This window comes from Aplysia californica, unplaced genomic scaffold (assembly GCF_000002075.1).
Source record: "Aplysia californica isolate F4 #8 unplaced genomic scaffold, AplCal3.0 scaffold00016, whole genome shotgun sequence".
Lineage (NCBI taxonomy): Eukaryota > Metazoa > Mollusca > Gastropoda > Aplysiida > Aplysiidae > Aplysia > Aplysia californica.
The window spans coordinates 414864-429306 of record NW_004797286.1 but is presented as its reverse complement, the minus strand read 5'-3'; the positions used below and the strand labels follow the sequence as shown (position 1 = coordinate 429306).

At 41.7% G+C, this 14443-nt stretch overlaps 1 protein-coding gene across 1 annotated transcript in view; it reads left to right on the top strand.

Annotated features, from left to right (window-relative positions):
• The first annotated feature begins 2605 nt into the window (after positions 1 to 2605).
• The window catches only part of LOC101853429, a 20001-nt gene continuing 8163 nt past the window's right edge, over positions 2606 to 14443 (top strand). Inside the window, exons 1-6 of the mRNA XM_013085681.1 lie at positions 2606 to 2933; positions 3702 to 3833; positions 6460 to 6665; positions 10505 to 10688; positions 11993 to 12150; positions 14138 to 14274. Of these exons, the coding sequence (XP_012941135.1) occupies positions 2829 to 2933; positions 3702 to 3833; positions 6460 to 6665; positions 10505 to 10688; positions 11993 to 12150; positions 14138 to 14274 (922 nt within the window). The 5' untranslated portion in view covers positions 2606 to 2828. The remainder of the gene's footprint in view (positions 2934 to 3701; positions 3834 to 6459; positions 6666 to 10504; positions 10689 to 11992; positions 12151 to 14137; positions 14275 to 14443) is intronic.

The window sequence follows — 14443 nt, the reverse complement described above, 5'->3', positions numbered from 1 at the left end:
ACACACACAGTCAGTCACAAACACATACACACACACACAGTCACAAACACATACACACACACACACACATACAGTCAGTTACAAACACATACACAGACACACAAACCCACACAGGTAACTGACAATCCCCTGATAAGACGGCGATATATCTGTGGGTCGCCCCGGCACGGCACGCCAAAAGTGCGACAACGTTAGACAGCCAGTATCCTGTTACAGAACACCTATTCAATCTTGCCTGGGTGATAAAAATCGGGACACCCTTGAGTTGTTTAGTTTTAATAAGACTTTTAAGGCACTTGCAACACAATAAGGTTACATACGTGTCGAAGATTAGACTTGTCAAAAGACTAACATACACACACACACAAAAAGAAAGAGGAGCAATAATAACCAATAAATGTTTGTAAGGAAGGATGGAGCTAACCACACTAGAGCACCCACCAACCACTCACAGCTTGCTTCTTTTTTTTTTGTAAACCCAGTATAGTATACTGAATACTGTCTCCTTAAAAAGATGTGGACGATGAGATTAAGAAGAAACCCCTTCCGCACCCACACGGCACCATTAATTAGTCGTGCTTCTCTCGTCTTATAATATGTTCTAGTCCACAACCCACCTACAAAACCGTTGACCTACTGTTTTGTCGCAGTGCGGAATGTACAGGGCTGAAGAAGAAGCAGGATGTACATGCGGGGTTCATCCATCCAACTATAAACGAGCTACCATCTCAGACGGGGCAGAAGGCCCCATCGTGTCGTCACCCACGACGGATAACCCATCTTCAGTGGATTAAAGTTCTGAATGAATCTCTCTCTCTCTCTCTCTCTCTCTCTCTCTCTCTCTCTCTCTCTCTCTCTCCCTCTCTCTCTCTCCCTCTCTCTCTCTCATGTTCACGTGCTCTTTCTCCCCCTTTCTCTTTTTTCTTTTAATTTTCCTCTTTCCAGCCTCTCTCAACCTTCCACATGTCACACAAAACCCAATCGGTATATTAATAGAGAAACATATTTGGTGTAACCTTTAACTAAGAAAATCCCTCTACTTTTCCCACCAGTAATCCCTCATCAGTCAGCAGGCGTGCTCCCCGTCTGACATGTCTCGCTGATGATAGAGCCAGAGGCAACAAATGACATCACGTGAGGAGGCTCTCGCTTCCGCTCTGAACACACCACATAAAGCCCCCACACCAACATTTCTAGACATAACAAATACTAAATAATACATAGTATGTGTCTATCGCTTATCCCAGCTCTGTGAGCTTTACAATCTATTTGACATAACGTCAGATACATGTGCATGTAATTAATCAGCTCTGTCTACATAATATGGTCGTTCAAATGATCCGCCTGTCATGGTTGGGGTCTTTATTGTTAGACTAAAGAACACTGAATATTCACTTTGTGGGAGTTCTCATAATACAACTGTGAAAATATCTGTGGAGATATGATGCAATAGAAAAGGCTAGGATTGGGGAGGGGGGGGGAACTTATGTTGCGTGGAGTGGTCTATATGTTTCCATCCCTGTCTGTTGGAGTTGAAAATGAACTCGCGATTCATCAGCTTTACAAATTTTACAAACTGTTGGAAAAGCTGTAGCACCCACATAAATTATTGAATTCTTGAACTTTTCACCTGCAGACACGATATATGGCTGGGAAAAAACCACAGACTTCCATAAAACTCTACGAGTGTTCCCATACTCATCCTCCATTTTTCTTCTCTATCTCACTCCTATGGGATTCCCTACTCTTGAGGCACAAAGGCGTTAGACATGCCATTGTGTCACCAGTCACCAGGAGTTCGTCTCCAGGCTACATAACATGCAACGTTCCATCCTTATCGAGAACGCTTTACTTTTCTTCGCTTCTATTTACCCTACACAAAGTGGGCAAAGACAATCAACAGGTAGACTTGGGATGAAAAATTTGAGCACGTCGCATGTGTCCACACCAAAATACGAAGAAGTAGTTTGAGACACTGCATTGAAATGAGCAAGCTACCTAAAGTTAAAGAAGGTCGTTTTGAAACCACACAAATGTTTGGTCGTAAAGAGGTCGAGTTAAACATCTACTCCTCCGAATCCATCAACTCCTCATTAAAAAAACCGTCTCCCCTTTAGTCTGCTCCATCTCCTGGTGCTCTTTTTCCTCCAACTCCTCTCATCATTTTACCCTCTTCTTTTTCGCTATCATAATCGCCTTCAGGTAATTAATTTCAGATGGTAAGTACATGGTAACGAATACACAGTGTCTAGTAAATGCTGTCAACACAGACTCTGAAGGTAAAAAGGCCCTTTTTGGGTCATAAAATCCCCACGCAGTATCAAAGTGAGATCGATCGGCAGGTAAAACGATGGGCCGGAATGCCTGAAGGCAGAATGAAAAAGACCGATGTGGGACACAGAATCCACACTCGTTTGTGTCCTTTCATGCCCGTAAAGAAATACCATCCTACACAAACAACCCGAAAAAGTATTGGACATGTCCTCCACAGTGTTATTTGCGGACCAACTGCCCACTAGAGACACGATGACGTCATACTGTCGGTCATCTTCTAATCGGATTAACCGCGTCACGCGGGGTTTTCACAGACCAACGAGTATGTTAACCAGATGGGTGAACGTAGACGGCAAAGAATAGCGCTGAGCTGATTTATTATTAATAACAGGCATTTTAATAGTTTTGTTTTAATTTAGAAAAATGATTATTGTACTGTCAACAGTAAAACACATGTTGAGAACTGTCTATATTTAAAAAGTTGATTTTTCTTTCAACAAAAACATTGGAAAAGTTCTAAGCGCATACTGTTTCACGAGTGTTCAAGCTGCGTCATGAAGAAACCCAACACAACCATTCTCTGGAAATCACACCATTTTGGACGTAAATACAGTGCTTTTCTATGGATTTATGTTGTGCTTGCACTGAGCCAAATTAAGGTAGGCGTTTGTTGTGAACACAACATTGTTTCTTGATTGTTTGTTTAGTTTTTAGACATTCCCTTTTAACAAACTGCTACCCTTCACTTTTGAATTTCCCCGATTTTGTCACTTTGACTACAACTTCAACATTGTGAGATAACGGCCGTAACAGACACATCCATTTCTAGACCTTCGACTGTCGAAAAAATGTCGCATTCTGTTCACGTCGTCGCGAGGCTTTGTTGTCAGAAAGTTCAGATTTATTTTAATGTAATTTCTCTGTGTAATGTTACGGGTATTGTACGAGGTCTGTTGCAGAAGTAAGCTTCCCCGTTCCGTAAAATCGACAATTTTTTTTTATATACATAACATTTGGTACTTATCTACGGAAGCATGTTTTTCTATTAAATATAATAACCGTTCATCTCAATGCTCTTTTCCATCCGATGTAGCTAGCGGTCAAACACTGTGACCATGTCTGCTTCAACCAGAGTCCTAATCGTTTGTTTCGAGCAAAATTCCTTCCTAGACATCAAATCGCTGCCTCTTTAGCCCTTCTTTGATTTCAAGAAAGGAATAAATGATCAATTTAAAGGCTTATGTTATTAAACATATTGCTGACAGAGCTAAAGAAGAACCTATTATTTTTACGTACCACACACAGGTTATGGTAGCCTCAGACAATCTACCCCAACTCCTTTTTTCTCAGCTAACGACAAGGAAGCTATTGTCTGACAAAAGAATATCTTACATCATATAATTATTTTTTCTGGCCATGCTTCACAGTCTACAACGGCTTCAGGAAAAGTGACGATCGCCCTTCAGAGCTATGTGTTTGAATACGACAACGACGGCGAAGATACTGGCGTTGAGATTTCCATTGCTCAGAACCTGCCCAATTCCAGAGAGTACCTAAAGGTAATTGAAGATACTTATTACTTGTCTAATTCGTTCTCTTCCTCTTTGCAGGCGCACTCTACGTCTGTCTGTTGATTTGCTTTCCTATGTGTACAGTATTGCCTTTTTTACTCACCCACCGCTTTCGTACCCCCCTGCCCCAACTCCAAGTTCCATTGTGTCTCATTAGGCGCGCGCACGCGCGCGTGTGTGTGTGGGGGTGGGTGGGTGGGTGGGGGGAACGTATAATAATAATATATACATCTTTACACACACGTTAACATACACAGAGAGTCTCTCTCTCTCTCTCTCTCTCTCTCTCTCTCTCTCTCTCACACACACACACACACACACAGAGACACACACACACATGCACACAGATGCACTCACATAGAGACATATACACACAAATACTCAAACACACACAGATATGCACATACACTCGTATACATGCTTATACACATGCTTTCAAACACGTGCTCAAAGGCATAAACTCACAGGTGTACACACAAACACATAGATCTAACCTTCCTTATGCACTAAAATTAACTGACGTTAAAGAGCATCATCTCAGTTCGCGCACCAAAAAAAAAAAAAAGAAAAAAAAGAGTAGTAGTAAAGACACCCTGAGAATATATCTGAAGAACGTCAACAGTCGATGTAGGAGAGCCTTGCTTTTGACACAACCACTTGGAGAGCAGCAGTGACAGTAGGCAGAAACTCATAATGAAGCTTCTCGAATTAGAATTAATGGTGAAACCGATAGAGAAGCCCACAATGCGTGCATCCATGAGTGAAAGTGTAATGATCAAAATACAGCAAACTTTTCTATACCAGAATTGGTCTCATTGGCTAATAGCAGAAGGTACCAGTTATCTTAACCTTTATTTCTTCTATTTCGCAAAAGAAATATTACCCTCTGCAGATGCATGGGTCCTCGTAGGCAACTGAGGAAGAACCATTAACTTCTATTGCATTTCTAAAAATAAATAAATAAATAGGATTAGGACTTAACTCCCACACTTTGGCCCAGCTATAGGTGATCTGCTAGTCTAGAAAAAAAGCACACGCTCAGAGTTCTAACTCTGCTATACGGAGGCCACTTGGGCCACTCTACCCCCCCCCCCCCACCCCACCAAACCGTTTAATCGATCTACTCCCTCCCACGGTTCCATTTAAAGGGGGAAAAAGAAGCGCAAGGGAAGGGGGTATGGACACAAAATAGTACAGGACAATTATCCGACAATTAGAGAGAGACAGAGAAAGAGAGAGAGAGAGGGAGAGAGAGAGAGAGAGAGAGAGAGAGAGAGAGAGAGAGAGAGAGAGAGAGAGAGAGAGAGAGAGAGAGAGAGAGAGAGAGAGAGAGAGAGACTCTGTTTGCGAGTTTCTTTTCATGCATCACTGCAAACAGTATCACAAACCCCGAAGAGCCCCAAATTAAAGTTAAAAGACACCCAAACAAAACACAGCAACTTCTCCACTAATTGGTTATGAGCTTTCTTTCGGTAAGGGGAAACAATTATTGAATATAAAATTATCATGTTTCATGAACATGTATTACCACGATTACCGTCCTTCATATTAGTCTGAACGCACTCTGTTTCCTACTGCGTTAGAAAAGAAACTCCGAGCACTGTACAATAATTCAAAAGTAGACAATGCACAGACACAAAGTATACATTCACTGAAGCGAAAATGAATGGTAATTATCACGATCTAAATAGATGTTTTCAATGAGTTTTATGACACTCAGTAGGCCTACTTTCTATTTCTCTCAGTTTTTGTGGGATGGAATTATCGCGAATTTATAAATGACTGTGAGACGTGTTGCAGTCATATTGAGCAAACAATTTCTGCAACGCGCAAATGCAAACGTTGTGCAAATTGGGGCGTAAAGGATGTCAAGCTTCAAGGCTTAGCTACCGCTCCATTTTGGACGCGGTTTTGAACGGCAAATGTGACACCGACCTAAGGACGATGCATAAATTTTAGTCTTGGTGATAAGTGAAAATCTGTTAAACAAAACTGGATTATCAAGTCACTAAAAGATTTGGTTAAAGAAAAAGAGAAGGACAGAGGTAGACAAACTAAAATAGATACATTTGCAAGCTTGTCTCTTTGCTCAGCCTTGTCGGCCTTTTTTTTGTTGAGGACGAAGCATGCATCTGGGAGGAATGAGTGTGCCTGTAAACATATCTGTTATAATGTAAAGTATAAACCAAATAAAAGAGGCATTCGTTTGAGATTATTATGGTTTTGCACGGTGTGATACTATGGTGGAGACAATTAGGCCATCAGTTCAGTCTCTGCGTAAGTTTTAGTCTAGACTAGTCCGATAATCTGCGATGGTGAATGGGAAAAAGAACATCAGACGTTTTCACAACATACTTGATAAAAGAAAAATCCTTATATTAGTCACAGCATGTTTTCAGCTCAGCCTTTGATTCAGCAACGTCGAAGGCCCCAATTTGTGGGATGCAATGCTCACTAAATCTAACCAAGAGTCAAACAAATAATATGATGATAGAGTTGAAAAAAAGACTCCCCTAGATGTCGCTGAAAGAAAACATACACCATGATGGCCTTAATAAAATCCACAGTCTCAATAGATGTAGATTTAGGAGTAATGTCCATCTTACATTGTCAGACCTATAAACCCAAATGGAATCTGGACGGGGTATACAGCATTAATGGCGACACTGAAGATACAGCAGACGACAGCAGCCAAGATGGCGGTTCACAGGATCCAGTTGACAACAAGACTGCCGACTTGATCTGGCCCTTCACGGAAGTCACCGAATGCAGAACATTACCTCAGTTTCGCTTCGTCCTGTGTTTGGATTATGAACACGAGTATGTACTTTCATTTTGTGATTTAACCCGTTCACTGCTTTGGCGACGTTGAGCCCATGTCTTGTCTGTGTGTTTTGAGGGACCGTACTACGGGCGACTCTTAACGTAGCCTTCATGTAATTTTAATGTGTAAAAGACAGATGATGCAGAATTTATTTAGCTTTAAATATGTATGTTACATAAGTGGGTACTGCAAGGCTAACCCCTTCGATGTCGGTCTCTCTACACGAATAAGCAAACTCCTGTGTTAAATACCCAATACATACATTGTATATACCCCATCTCCCGCACCACTCATCCCTTTCCCCCACCCATCCTCCCTTTCCCCCTCCTCCCATTCCCCACCCTTTCCCCAAATCCCCCCTCCTCCCAATTCCCCAACCCTCCTCCTACTCCCTACTCCAAACCCTCACCCCATTTCCGTTCCCCCACATTCCCAACTCTTCATCCAACTGATAACTCCCCCCCCCCCCCAATTGCCCACAGTTAGCAGTACCGACGCCTCTGTTAATACGTCACTGGCCAGGGTACTACCACTGCTGTGCCCACAATGAGCGCTATAAATTATGAAGTTTTTTTTCTAGTGCAAAATCTTACAATCATTAATTTTTAATAAACTATTATATGAAATATAAACACATTTGTTCATTTTTATATGTTTTGTTAATTTGCATACGCCATGCATAGGTAATCACAATGGGTTAATTCCAAAGACTACATTTTTGCAAGGTAACCCTAGCAAAATAATTCTAATAGAATGCAATCTACGCAATAATATTATTATGTAAGCATCTGTTCTGCCTTTAGTTTACTGACCTTATTGCTGCACATTTAGATACCTTTTCAAAAAATCACTGAGGGTAGGTATTAGGTCTTCTTGACTTAACCCAGCAAGTTCGAGTGGCCGAGAGAGAAAAAAACAACAAACAAATCTCACAAAACCCCAACAGTTTGAGAGTCTGCAGGGGGAGCAACGACGATACCGAACTTCTAAAATAAAAAAAAATAATAAAAAAGCAGCCCACAAAGAATTATATTTATTTCTATCATCATCATCATCATCATCATCATCATCATCATCATCATCATCATCATCATCATCATCATCATCATCATCATCATCATCAAGGCTGACAAGGGAGTTCCGTTGCGTGCAATTAGATGGATCCATGGTTTCATGAGAAACAGACAAGCCTGTGCTCGCCTGAATGGAGAAACAAGCAAGAGCCAGAATTTCAAGCAAAGGCTTCCCCAAGGAGTTGTACTATCACCGCTGCTGTTTATATTCTTCATAAACAACCTTGCAGAATCCCTTCAAAACCCTGACTCATAATAACTAACATCCGTCAAGTTGATCTACTCTATGTTCGCTGATGACTGCACAATATTGGCAAGTCACGCAAAGAGAGAAAAGGCAAATGTAGCGACACAGTTGATTGTGGGCATGGTTGTGAAATGGAGCAATGAATGGAAACTTACCTTGAATGCAACCAAGAGAGAGGTGTGCTTCTTCTCCACATGGGTGAAGGAGGCAACGTGGCAACCAGTAATTCAGATCAAAGGGAAAAAGATACTATTCAACCCCACTCCACGCCTGGGCGTCTATCTGGATAGAGAGCTAACCTTCAACAAGCACATTGAGGAAGTGTCCAAAAGTGCAACCTCAAAAATGAAGGTGATCGGTGCTGTCAGCAACTCAAAATGGGGCAAGGAGTCGCTCAAGAAGGTATATCAGATGTTTGTGAAAAGCAAGATGGATTATGCTGGCCCAGCGTGGCAGCCTTGGCTGAGTGAGACTAGTGCAAAGGCCCTGGACAGAATACAAAACAAAGGCCTCCACCTTGTATCAGGTCAGCTGAAAATAACACCAACAGAAGCGCTGCGCTATGAGACCAAAACTGCGCACTACACCACCTGTACAGAACGATCATGCCTCAGGTCTGTAGAGATGGCAACGAGATTGCCGGACAACCATCCTAGAAAGAAAGCCTTTGATCAAGCAGTCAAGCCTAAAACAGCAGGAAAAGTTGGTTTCGGATGGGCACCGATCTAGCAGACCACCTCCCCTCTGAAGCAGAGAATCGATGGCCGATCAATCTGGTGAGAGCTTGTCAATAGGAGACCCATGGCGAAATCGAAATCCGGACAGAACTGAGAGGAGTGAAGAACAACGGTGGTGATCCTGTAAAGGCACGTGAAGCTGCAGAGGATGTGATCAAAGAGGTTGGTGCCGATGTGACAATTTTCACCGATGGATCGGCTGTCGCAGGATACCACGAAGGTGGAGCAGCAGCAGGGGTGATAATGAATGATGAACCACAACGAATAGAATAATTAAAACTAAAGGTGCATTCCTTACATCATCTTATGACGAGGAATGCCAGGCAATGATGTCTGCTGCACAATGGATTGCTGATAATTGCCACAGTAGAACCGATGTGCTGATCTTGACTGACAGTCAATCCCTTTGCAAGGGACTGCAAGGCAACAGCTCAGACATAAATGATTTGCGCTGCAAGTTCCGTGAAGCCACAGCCACAATAAAAATCCAGTGGATTCCAAGCCACGTTGGAATCGAAGGAAATGAGGCAGCAGACCAAGCTGCTAATGAAGCCAGAGAGATTGAAGGAGACAGACGACCAACAACATACAGAGGAGTCTTTCCAATGATCAAGAATGAAATCAGAGACCCACCATGCAGAGCTAAGTACCAGCACCTGGAAGGTGTGTATTCTGGGTACTCCAATAAGCGGGAACAAAATATCACATGTCGCTTGGACCAGGTTGAGCTAGTGAGACTGCGGTCGGACCATCAAAGGAGCTTGAGATGGTATAAGAACTTTGTAAATGAAGAGCTCAGCCCACGTAGCCGAAGACGCGACCATGAAAAGGATGATGTCAAACATATGTTTGAATGTCCAGGAACAATGGCAATTCGAATGGAGTTATTTGGGCGAGTGGAGCTGCCGCTAAGCGTATTGACAAAGGAGCCGAAAAAGAGCCTCGCTCTCTATCGAAGATTTCTTTGTGGAGTCCGCCAGGCCCATTAAGGAAACAAACAAAAATCATCATCATCATCATCATCATCAACAACAACAACAGCAGCAGCAACAACAACAACAACAACAGCAACAGCAACAACAACAACAACACAATAACAATAATAATGATAATATAATAATAATAATAATAATAATAATAATAATAATAATAATAATAATAATAATAATAATAATAATAAATATATAAATATATAAATATATAAATAAATTAATAATTATAAAAACAGGGCTCTGCTGAACATTGTGATTCGAACTGCACCGAACAGAAGTCAGAAAACGATACCTCTGGGTAATAGATCTCTCTCGGTCTGTTTTTCCCAGCACAGTTGGTTTCGTTGTTTTACTGAGGGTTAAAAAAAAAATGAATCCATGTTTTTCATTCTTCCTGTACGTCTGGCGCAGTTTGTCTCACATCGTTCAGCATGCAAGATTCATATTATTCTTTTGAAAACAGAAAAGCAACAAACAAACAAACGAACACACAAACACACAAACAAACAAACAAACAAACAAACCATTAAAAAACCCCAGAAACCATACTACATTGGTGAACCTGCAAACACGTCGACGCGTACATGCATACGAAAACGTGCTCACGTGAGAGAGAGAGAGAGAGAGAGAGAGAGAGAGAGAGAGAGAGAGAGAGAGAGAAAGAGAGAGAGAGATAGAGAGAGAGAGAGACGGGTGGGGGGGAGGTGGGATGCGAGTGGAAGAATGAACCGGTTAGATATTAATCAGAAAACTCACACTTACTGTGCCTTTACTTGATGTTCTCAGCAAGGACCATGACAGACCGTGCTCTTTAGCGCGCGTGCAGACAGAGAGCATGACCGCAGACTTGGGGCGTATACCAGGTCACCTGCTCGGCCGGGAGACTGTGACCTTCAGCAACCTTCTTGGAGTCAGACAAAATCTGGACGTCATCCCGAATCCGTTGACGCTGGAATTTCCGAGTTGGGAGGTGTGGAAGATTTCTTGAAAATGGGTTGCTCTTTGCTGTTGTGTGTAAATTGTGGAGGGTGAAATATGTTCAGTTTTTTAATGCTATTAGTATACCTATAACGGTCTTATTCAGGTCGATGTGTAAGTGTATAAGGAATGGCTTTTTATTTTACTGTACTTAATTCTATTAAAATTCGTTTACTTTTACGTATTTTTATGTGTTTCATTGTTGTTTTTTCTTTGGGGGTGAAAAAGATTGGGGGGGGGGGGGGGGGGCGGTCGTGTGCTTAGAGAATACAGCTTTTTAGAGACAGTCAGGAACGTGAGTGCAATGTATTTAATGTGCATAATCAATGTGTGTTCTTGAGTAAGACGCGGTAACCTGTTACTACAACCCATTAAACATCTTTGTATCGTTAGGAATGAAATCACGCTCGGGTATTATGTATTATATATTTTTTTTAGCGTAACAGTACATGTAATTTTAAGTAGATCTGTACATGCATCGTATATTCTATACTTTTGTTTCTCAAATTTCCTCACAGAGATACACATGTTAGTTCCTTTTCCCCAGTGTGTTAAAGTTATGCGTTCGCTCTCTATTCAAATATAACCCCTGTTAACTACACTGATCTAGTGGGTTCTCCCTTAGCTCAGTTAGTATCACGCTGGAAGGTGGAGCACACAATACAGGTTCGAATCCCAGACAGAGAGTTTTTTTATTATCTCATGTTATTTTGTGGAATTTTCAAGCTCCACAATCTATTTGGCTAGGTCATTTCGGAGACGGACCATAAATTTTGGGGGTCTCCCCGCGAAAAACCTAATACTGCTGATCAGGACATACACTTACTAACCGGTGTAGCAGCAAATACACCAGAGGCTCACACAAAGACATAATGTTTAATAAGGAATGATATTTCAAATGTATCACAGTTAAACAAGCGTACGTTTTGATATGACAGTTCAACAGGCGTACGTTTAGATAGTACAACAGGCGTAGATAGTTCAACAGGCGTACGTTTACATATTATTATGACAGTTCAACAGGCGTACGTTTACATATGACAGTTCAATAGGGGTACGTTTAGATATGACAGTTCAACAGGCGTACGTTTACATATGACAGTTCAACAGGCGTACGTTTATATATGATAGTTCAACAGGGTTAGGTTTAGATATGACAGTTTAGATAATTATATGACAGTTCAACAGGGGTACGTTTAGATATGACAGTTCAACAGGTGTGGGTTTAGAATATGACAATTCAACAGGCGTACGTTTATATTTAAACATTGATATTTTTGTTGTTGTTTTCAACAGGGTCCAGTTCATCTGTCCGTGTTTGTGAAGTGCTGTGGTCTGCGCCCGAGTGCCGACAACCCATGTGAGGAGAAACTGAGCACTATCATCACCACATGGCCTCAGTCTCTCCGGCTGGGCACACAGACCAGGCGATACAGTCTAGAGGGCAAGGCCAGGTCCGTGTATATTATTAGCCAGTGTTTGGCGGGTGCTCTGGTGTGATTTTCTCTTTTATCGTTCTGATCTCTCCTCCTTCCTTTTTTTGAGTTTGTTACTCTCTTGTAACGCCTCTAATCTTCGGCACGTTGTATATGATGACCTCATTGTGTTGCAAATGCGTAAAACTCTTACTAAAACTAAACTAAGAACATTATTAATTCTTACAAGTTATAAGCTTATACCCTGCTTTGTCGCGGTGTGTTATTTCTAGATATAATATTATGTATACGCAAAGATCGTAGATAACAAGATAGTTCACTCAGCCAAAAAAGTGTCCGCGGAAGTCCGCGCACTGGTTCAGATGGCGCTACAGTCTTTGTTTTGAAGCTCTCTTTCGTTTCTTATGAAGAACAATAGGAATAGCACTGTTTGTTAGTTTCACTTTCATTATTTTTCATACAAGTAGGGTAACTCTGATCCCAAAAACCGCACTTTTTCGAAGAGGGCGCCACCGAATTTTGAGGACAGTTTATTTAATTGCCTCAAAGAGAGTAGTGAACTATCTTGTTAAACACGATCTTTGGCATACGTTAGCATTTTGCGCTTACGAAGAGAGGCTTCAGGCTGCATGCATGAATTACACACCGATTTTTTCAAATTCTCAGAAAAGAAGAAAGATTTGATATATGAGGGCACAGGCGAGCTGAAATGAGGAAAAGACAAACAAAACAAAACAAAACAAAACCCAAAACAAAATTAATGCAGGATCTCAAGCCACTTGTCATGGCGACTTCCACGTGGATGTCATGGTTGTCTTTGTTACTGATCTTGCGGCCCGGGGGGGGGGGGATGTTGCTGCTGCCGTTTTTTTTATCGTGTCAGTACGACTGATTGTGTTGGTAGTGGTGAAGGTGTTGCTTGGTGGTAGTGCTGATGATAGTGATGGTGATAGCAGTAATGGGGCTTGTGCTGCTGATGGTGATAGTGACTGTAATGATGATGGTGACTGGGATGGTGATGGTATTGATGATGTTCTTCGTGATGTTGCCGATGACGGCGCTAGTGACAGAGCTGATGCCTGACGTTGCGCAGAGCGAGTTAATTTCAATTCGATTAGTGCCCACAGTTACACCCAATCTTCGAAATTTAGCACTGGAAACCTCAAAAACGCCATGCCACCCACGTTCAAAAAAGAAAAGAAAAGATGCAAGCAAATGTATTTTACTTTTTGCTTTAGATTCTAGTAAGCGTATTAGGGCGCTTGCAACACAACTAGATCAAACAAGTGCCAATCGAATTTCTAATAAATTAAGATAACGCAGGAACCTCAGCTTTACATTTTATTCAGGCGCGAATGTTACTGCTATCACTACACGCATTGATTGGATACTTTTCCACTCATAATCTAGAGCTTTTCGTCATTTATATACTGCAACACAGTTTCTTAATTATAATAATAATAAATAGCATTTATTGTATCGCGTACACTCCAGCTTGACAGCAAGCTCAATGCTCTTTACACTATGTTACTATTACCACAACAGACCCGTGAAAACTAAGAAACATTATTGGTTTCCTGGAAAGTAACCCGGGTATTGCGCAAGCAGTTGATTAAGCGCTCAAACACTAACAAACTGACAATATCTTTCGTCGTCTGTAGCCTGGTAAACATATCCAGCAGTCTGAATTGAGGAAAATTCGTGTAGTGTCCTTCCCAAGAACACAGCGTTGGGCCGCTGACGGGATTCGAGCCCACGACCTTACGGTCACCGACACCATATCTAAAAGCTGTCTTACGTTACAGGATAGGCCTAATAAAAGATCAGCTGCTATGTTAGCATGAACTCATTTAGTATAAAAGACACATTTAGGACATATAAGACTGTTGAATGCATTGTTTACTGTTATGTGCCGATTCATCTTACACAAACCATGCTGGTTTGTTGTTGTTGTTGCTGTTGTTGTTGTTGTTATTTTAATACCTGTGTTTTATTGCTACAACAGCCTAACGATGTCAATGAATGCTGTGTGTGACCCAAACTATTTCGGACCATCATGTGACGTTTACTGTAAGATTGAGAACCCGAGCAAGGAGCACACGTTCTGTAATGCCACGACAGGGCGGATAGAATGTCTCAAGGGTAAGTTCACTTGTAACCATATATTTGGATGTATCCTAGACCGCCCACTGTCATGGCCACCGCTCATTGAGGTCAATAAAAATCTTCGCTGCGAAGCGTGTGCATCATGCGCCCAAATGAAGGGCAAAAACACCAGTCTCGTTGTAGTCGAGTGTTCGTGCAACCCCCC